Source organism: Fistularia commersonii, chromosome 15, assembly GCF_037954325.1.
Source record: "Fistularia commersonii isolate RoL2024-O1a breed Wild chromosome 15, RoL_Fcom_v1.0, whole genome shotgun sequence".
Taxonomy (NCBI): Eukaryota; Metazoa; Chordata; class Actinopteri; order Syngnathiformes; family Fistulariidae; genus Fistularia; species Fistularia commersonii.
Window position 1 is genome coordinate 7032827 of NC_141298.1, and position 8727 is coordinate 7041553.

The window sequence follows — 8727 nt, forward strand, 5'->3', positions numbered from 1 at the left end:
TGACGAGCAGATTTGAGCATTGCCAAATAAGGTTCGATTCACTGCTGACAGACAGAGAAGTATTATAACTGAAAAGTGAAAGCTCAAGTTTTACAGACATTGAAATGAGCAACGCGATATTTCCTTCAGTCTTACACTGCAGTGTATAAATTAAAAAGCATATAAGCATATAAAACTGTTTTACAAACCAACTGTACTGAGCCTCCAGTATTTTGAAAGAGCACAAAGACCAACGGTAATAATTACAATAAAGCCTTTTGTTTTTAATACAAATTACATTACAAAATATATAAGATACAGTGTGATGGTTGAGATCAACATTCACATTCACGCAACATTTACTCAAACCAACTAAGGCAATAGAAAGGTATTTCAGGCGTATATGAGAGATGTTAAGCATCATAGTTTAACACTGGATCAGATGATTATGTTTCCTTTTTGATGAGACCTTAAAATAGATGCCTTTTCTTCCTTGAGAATCCAGCAAACCCAAATAGTCCAATTCGGTTTAAGACGTGGCCGTGTTGATGGAGATCAGTTTCATTTAAAAGCACCTTGAAATAAAAGCATATTAATGTTGAAAAAAAGTCATGGCGTAAGACTAGATAGTGGAAAATGACAAGAGAGATGGATTTCAATTTTTTGCAAAGGGTGCCATTGTTTTATGGCAATTTTGCGCTTCACAGCAAGAAGGTCCTGGTGGAGATTTCCTCTGAAAGCGTGGGGTTTCCATGGTTACACCAGGTTTCTCCCACAGATGAAAATCCCACAGTTCAGGTTAGATGTCACGATATGCCATCCCGTAATTGACAGCTGACCCGTCCATAGTGAACCTATCTTTTGCCCAAAGTTAGCTTTAACTGGCCCCAGATTTTGGATTTTGGCTATTTTTATTGCGAAGTGAAGGGCACTTGAATAACTACACTTTTTATATTACAAAAAAAAAATTGATAAAATGTGCAACTTATAAAACATAAGGTTTGTTGTGAATCTGCTCTTAGCAGCTCTTCATTGAAGTTATAATATCTTTACATATAATATTGAACTATTTTGCAATTGCAACATTCCATTAAATGGAAACATTCTACATATTATATGTAGAACTCTGAAGGCATTTTGTCAAATTTTGTCTGATGTCAAACTTTAAATAAGCTGCTGAAATGAAACCAGAATTAAAATATTTCCCTTATCTATTTTTTCACTTTTACAAACCTCTGACAGTATCGAGCTGCACTCATATGTTTAGGAGACGTCATTGTTAACCATAAAACCCAGAACTTCCCTAAAATGACATCCCAGACAGCAAACATTAAGTCAAAAAATGGGAAATCACATGTCTGACAGGAGAAGTAATGCTGCTGATGAAAATGTTTTGAATTTGTAGCTGTAAGAGAGAGACAGAATGGCAGTTTCCCTTCAGTCTGTCAGTGAAAAAAAGTAAAGTCCAACTAGAGAGTGAAACAAATGTCCTTAGTACTCCTCCTTGATGTGTAAGGGCAGAGAGGAAGGAGACACAAGCCTGTTGTTGCCACTGCTGCTAGTCACCATGGCAACGCTGCTACCACCGTTTCCATGGATGCCCACTGCCCCATTGCCATTGCTGGTAGGAGGAGTTGTTGACGTGGTGGTGGAGGATGCTGGCTGCTGGAGCTTTTTCTTGTTAATCTTACGCTCTTTGGCCCGACGATTCTGGAACCAGATTTTTACCTGTAGCAGAGGAAGATCAGTACTTCACAAACACTTAACCCCCGAAACAAATAATGTTATTGTAATTTTTGGCTGTTAGCATTTTTAATTGATTTTGTTCAATTTTTTAATTTTTTTTAGAAACTGTCTCGAATACAAAAATTGACAAATACATTTTCCTCTACAATGTATCAACCTCACTGTTTTTTGAGCCCTTAAGTTAAAGAGCTGGGATAAAAAAACAAACTTGAACAAAATTATGGATGAAATTACTTAATCAGAAGATCCAAAAATAAATGGAAAATAACAAAAATATATATAAAAAATGTTATTATTGCAAACATTACAGTAATTCAAATATGTATTCAGAGGTTACTTCCTGTTTTTTTTTGTTTTTTTTGTTGCAGCAGCTGAAGTAGTACTACCCACTGTTGAGTATTTGCCTGGTGATTCAGTGTTTGGACCATATTTATTATTTTATTATGTTCAAATATATATTGAACATAACATGATGTTTAAGTGCCAAACATATTTTTTCTTGTTTGTATGTGCTACCATTCTTCTTCTGATTGCCTATTTTTGTCACTGAACAGAAGAAAAACTGTTTAAATAATTGATTGATTAATTTAGAGCTATACCCAACAGCTAACATGACAAGAAGAATTTATTTGTCATTCATTTATTGAGTTTCATATTAACAATTTCCGCTTGATATGAGATTGAACAAAGGGTTTTATTTCAGATTTAGATTTATTATAAAATCTGTTTATCTCTGTACCTGTCTTTCAGACAGACTGAGCAGAGAGGCAAGCTCTGCCTTCCTCCTGATGGTGATGTATTTGCTGTAGTGAAATTCCTTCTCCAGCTCGAGACGCTGATGGTCTGTGTAAACAACCCGGTACTTGTCTTTAGTCCTTGTCTTTCCATCTTTCAAAGAAAAAAACAACAACAAAACAAAAACAAACAGAAAAACAAAAGTAAGTATACATGAAATCAGGTACAAAGGGTTCTGCTCTCCATGCAAATTGAATTTGTAATCCTTTGGAGGTTATTTATGCTGGCATTCAGCTTTTAGAATTCCAGCGAAACAAAAGAAAAAAAAACAAACATGTGTTATCAGTTCATTAAGCGCTATCTTTTAATTTGAGTGCTAACAATAATAGCGTTATTAATGAATATTTTATAGTTTTATTAATCAAGATGTGATTAACAGATGCAGTGGTGTGGAACTCAAAAAACAAATCCTCCACCAAGTAAAAGAGGACTGTTTTCAAATTTTCCTGCGATCCATATTTTACAAATCTTTTATTTTAAGCACATCGTACATGAAGCTTAGGTTGGGTTTGAAAAAAAAGAAAAAAAAATTCAAAGTTTTTTTTAAATTTTTTTTAATATATTTTTAGACACAGATCAGGGTGATTTGAACCCTCAATCAGGAAATGCTACTTTTCATGGCAACATGTTAATACCAGGTTGTTGTTCCAAGACAATTCCCATTTATGTTGATTATAGCACCCCCTGCCACTGAACAACTGTCATGCATTTTTTGGTTTATATCCCTTCAGTGGGAGTAGCTGTGACATGCAAAAATGAACTACTACTTTGAACAGGTGTAAACTACATCTTTGATATGTCACCTTAGGTATCCTGCTGAGGATCTGCAGCTATAACACGAGTGGAAAAGTTAGAATATAGTTTTGAGGTGTGATATGCGACTTTACTAACTAGTTTCATTTTTTATTATTATTACTTAGTATAATTATATTAGATATTGACACTGAGATGGGAAAAGGTGTCTGTAATAGCACTATGTTATGACCTTTTGGGTGAAAACCTAGAGGCAACAATATCAGAGAAAAATTGGAGTTATGTGTGTGTGTGTATATATATGTTTTATTTATCTATCAATTTATTTATTTATTTATATAAAAGCTTGTGCAAAAGCACAAAATAGTAAATGTTTGGATACCTGTTTTGTAAAAAGTGACACAAGGGCAATTATTTTCCGTCAATGCTGCAAGTTGCATGTTAATAAGATTGGATTTTGATGGGCAATGGTTGTAAAATCCTGTTCCCTTGCCTTGTTTTCTTTATCTTGCTGCTCAACTTGCTGTTCAACTGGAGCACAAAGTTTCAAGGTAATCATCTTCATTATTTCCGAGATGTGAAATACTTCCTGATTGTGTGCTGTCAACGGAAATTAGCATATTTCTAATGTATGCATGTCTAAAATTTATTGAACTGCTTATTTATGGATTAAATAAGCTGATTTTCATATAAAATGGACAAACAGGAGGTGTTTAAACATGTCTTGCTCAAGCATAAGAAGGTTATTGCCCGGGAGGGATGACACCTACTCCAAGAGATACAGCTTTTCTAACTATTAGCATTTGATTTTTGATTTTGAAGTTTGGAAGTCATGAAGTCATGGTTTTGATTATAATCCCCCCCCCGCCTTGTATGTATGTGTACACACACACACACATATATATATATATATATATATATATATATATGTGCATTTTTGTACACATTTTTGTTTCTGCGTTTATTGATCATTTGCAAATCCCATTTTCAGCAAATTTGCTTGTTTGTTGTCCAAAGCGTAGAAAAAAACAACTTCATTACAATGTACATTCAAATGCAAGGTATTATATAAAATAAAAACATTGGCTAAATGTTGGAATATTTAGTATTTTGTTTGTAGCTGTTTAAGAATTAAATTACCTGAAAAATTGGGAAAATATTCAAAATGTTCATGACAAGAAAACTATATCTCTGACAAAAATATAAAGTTGACGTGTCACTCTGGGAGTAGATTACATTATTCGGATTTGTTGTTCCCTAAATTTCTATGACATGAAACCCTTTCCATTTTGACTTGGTGCAGTTTGACATGTTATCTTTATAAATAGTGAAAGCCAAAAAAACCCAGAGTGTGCTTTTATCCAGTAGTTTATATATTTCCAGTCTGTGCATTGAACACACATTTGGCAAAGTTAATTAAAAGCAGTTCAGCTCTCTTTAACACGCTCTGATTCAGTATTAACTCTATATACACAACAGTTAAACAAATCACATCTCCCTTTTCTTTAAACACACACTCAGCAGTCACTCTCGCAAATTAAGACTCAAACATTTAGTTTTGGGTGAACATCTGCCCGAGGCCCAAAGTTTCTGCTTCATTTGTTGGAGGCTAAAAACCAACATTTCAAGCTCTTACCAATAAGTAAAGCTTATCAAGGATTATAAATCAAAAAGCTCTTTTGCCTGTTACTGTAGCAGGAAGGAAACATCCCTTGTTTCAACAGCAAGGAAAGGTTTTTTTTTCAGCTACTTGATGTTAATTCCAAAGTGTTTTTCCAACCTTATCTAAAGCTGCGCTATGTTGACAATGACTAGAACTCACTGTTTTTACAAAAACACAAGAAAGATGTATAAAGATTGGGCAGCATACTTTAGTCTCATCGCTTAAAAGAAAAAAGCTTGAAAAAAAAATTACCTGATAGAGAAAAAGGTCACGCTTTCTCAATACAAACTCTCTTTGTAAATTTGTCCAAGGAATTATCTGAACTTTCTCATAACTACGCCAAGGCGGCACTTTTGGGACAACAGAGTCAGATTTATGACCATATCCGATAAAGGATATTTGAGAACGTGTTCTCTGAATGATAAACTCTTTTGAAGAAGAAAATTATTGATTGAAATCTGACCCACAATTTCATGAGGAACATTGCCTTTGTTTGCGGTGCTTTTTCAAGTTATTATTCTTCAATGATCACACATGATTTCACAGATCAGCACTACTTTTATCTAAGTTTGTTTTGGGGCCAAGTCTATCTCTCCTGCTCACTTTGCGCTCCATGTTAAAACATTCAAACATTGTTTACGTGTATAATCTTCCCAAATACATCACTAAATTGTCTGTATATTCCAAGTAAATTATTCACCTCACCCCATGCATTAATTGATTTTCCGTTAATTGATGAAATAAATATACCATTCGACTAATGAAGTGATTAATTCACCAGTTTCCTGCTCCAACTGTAAACTATGATCATCTTATTCAATTCTGTGTGTGCATGTATATATAGACACTTTATAGTTTATTTGTATTTTTTATTCTCCCCCTTTTTTTTTACTGTTTATATTGTACTATTTTCTACCATTATTTATTATTGTTAATTTTTTCTTGTAACTATTATTTATTATCTGGCACAATAATTTCCTTAGGGATAAATAAAGTTGTTCTTATTCTTATTCTTATTCTTATTCTTATTCTTATTCTTATTCTTATTCTTATTCTTATTCTCTTAATGATATACTAACACATATTTTACACTTTATAGACACTTTATAGACACTTTATAGACACTTTATTAGACACTTTATAGTTTATTTGTAGTTTTTATTCTCCCCTTTTTTTACTGTTATTACTATGCTATTTTCTACTATCATTTATTATCTGGCACAACAATTTCCTTCGGGATAAATAAAGTTGTTCTTATTCTTATTCTCTTTATGATATATTAATATGTATTTTACATTTTATAGACACTTTATAGACACTATATAGACACTTTAATAGACACTTTATAGTTTATTTGTATTTTTATTCTCCTTTTTTTACTGTCTATACTATACTATTTTCAACTTTTATTTATTATTGTTATATTTTTCTTGTTACTCTGGCACCATTTTTTCCCTCGAGATAAATACAGGTGTTCTTATTGTTATTCTCTTAATGATATATTAATATATATTTTAAATATTTATATACATTTATGTATACACATTTTTAATGAATGTACGCATGTTATTAGATGTGTAAGTGCGCTTAAGATATTTAAATTTCTGCATAGGCACCAAGGAATCTGAACAAAATTGTATAAAATTCGGAATTCTCTCTCTCACTCTCTCTCTTTCACACACACACACACACACACACACACACACACACACACACACACACACACACACTTCAAAGTGGGAAAGGGGTCGGCTCATTGTCTACTCCGCCCTGAGACATGCGGACGACAAAGACTCGGCGGGCGGACACGCATTTACATCATAACGGCTTCAGACCGGCTTCGAGTTTGTCACCCCACGGGAGTCACGGGGCGAGTACATCGAGGTCGTCAAGTGAAAGTTTCAAAGCTCTTAAATATTACACTTCATTTATAGAAAATAAAAAAAAATAAAAAAGTGGTAAAGACTGAGGATGGTTTATCATGACGATTATCAGAATAACTGGCCTGTAAGTTTTAAAGATTTATAAATTCTAGTTAATTCACATTTTATTGTTGTCGCATATATTGTTATAAGGATTTACAATGCTAACATTATTCAGTTTAAAATAGAATAAGCAGGACTTGGGTTTTTCAGGGTGCGACTGGAGAGAGAGAGAGAAAGAGTAGGAACGAAAAATCCTGTCCAGAATCCCTTTATATTTAAAAAAAGGAGCTCTATGAAAATTACAGGGAAACCTCAACTGAATCATTTTTAGTATTTTTGTTTAAAATTCCCCAAGGAATGCATATTGGTAACTTCAAAATGATATATACTTAATGCGATAGAAATAAAAAATAAGAATCAATTGGAGAAGAGAGGGGTGCATACAAATTATTGAAGGAGCAGCCAAAGAGGCCAAATAAATAATGATCCCATGAAAGATTTTTTTTTCCCTTTTTTTTCTCTCTCTCCCGCAAAATAAATCCAAAACAAAATGAAATTGGCGTTTTACCCTCCCGCAACTCCCGCCCATCAGGACCCGGGGTCTTACTTGGGTTGGCCAGAGGCGCAGACGTGCGTCGTATCCAGTCATAAGGGGTCCTCCTTTGCGGGGACCCGGGGGACAGCTGCCCTACGGACGCGTTGAGGGACGCGGGTAACAGTGCGGGTGGCTGCCCGGAGAACTCCGGAGGCCCGAAACCCAAACCCGGACCAACCCCTCCGGGCACCGCGGACCCCGCCGCGGCCGCGTAATGATGCGACGACCAGTCATCCCGGGCGGGTGGAGGCGGAGGCGGGTAAGCCGGGCTCCAGGCGCCGGCTCCGGGGCCGGCCTGCTGCGCCGGGTGCGGCTCGTTGTTGATCCCGTGGTGGTGGTGATAACCGGTGAAGTCCGGGTACTGTGGAGGTGCGGGGACCCCGAAATTCTGCGGGCTCAGGCCCGGATGGCGGGTCACCGAGGTCTGATGCGGGTACATGGTGGGATCCTTGTCCAGCTGGAGGTAACTGACGTACATCTTTCCAGGTGAGGGGTCTCCCTCAGGAAACTGCGGATCCAGCCTGCCTTCTCACCCGGTGTACCTGTCCACACCTGGTGACGCTCTGAGCCGCCTGTTTAAACGCACTCCGGTCACATGGCCAATTTTATGGCTTTTTTTTTTTCCTCTTTTTTTTCTTTATCCCCCCTTCCCCTGCAGCCAGACACCTCCACCGCCCCACCTTTTGCTTTGCTCTGACCCGCTTCCTCACCTCCAAGACCCGTTCCCCCGCAAAAAACATCCAGTAGTACGCATAAATAGGTCATTTAAGTCGATAAATCAATACATAGATTGGAAATAAATGCGTCAACATGTCACCTCCCGCTTTCCAACGCGCGCACACGCACGCTGCAAGGCCTGATCATTTGCATGACAGTCCGCCGGTGCATTTCAAAGCTGCCTCCAAAGGAAACGCACGAATTTACAAACATTTGCCAGCCAGGACGACGGCAGATCTGAGTGTTGTCATCTATTCTTCTTTTTCTTCATCCTTTTCTTGCTCTCTGTCATCTCCTTCCGGTGCTACTGTCACACACACACACACACCTACACATACACACATGCATATCCGTTTTTTTTATTCCAAAAAAATATTCAACGGAAATGTCATGTTTTCATCCCCAGTAATCATCAGCAACCCCCAAATGCAAAAAAATCCCTACTTTTTTTTTTTTTTTAAGGAAATTAAACATTCAAAGATCAATAAGGGAAGAATTGTATTAAACATAATTCAAATAATTGAATTCAGACATCTGCCTGCAGCTTGACTTTA

The 8727-nt window shown here is 36.3% G+C and overlaps 1 protein-coding gene across 3 annotated transcripts; it reads right to left on the reverse strand.

Moving 5' to 3' along the window:
• Positions 1–1470: 1470 nt before the first annotated feature.
• Positions 1471–7934, reverse strand: cdx1b (caudal type homeobox 1 b). 3 transcript variants are annotated; one of them, XM_086160586.1, is made up of 4 exons: positions 7469–7934; positions 2465–2613; positions 1622–1707; positions 1471–1555 (listed from the first exon to the last, which is right to left on the reverse strand). In XM_086160586.1, the coding sequence occupies exons 1-4, from the start codon at positions 7932–7934 to the stop codon at positions 1471–1473; spliced, it is 786 nt and encodes a 261-aa protein (XP_086016712.1). The 3 variants fall into 3 exon arrangements, with proteins under 3 accessions (XP_086016712.1, XP_086016711.1, XP_086016710.1); XM_086160585.1 differs by having other exon boundaries at positions 1471–1558; XM_086160584.1 differs by having other exon boundaries at positions 1471–1707.
• Between the last annotated feature and the right edge of the window lie 793 nt (positions 7935–8727).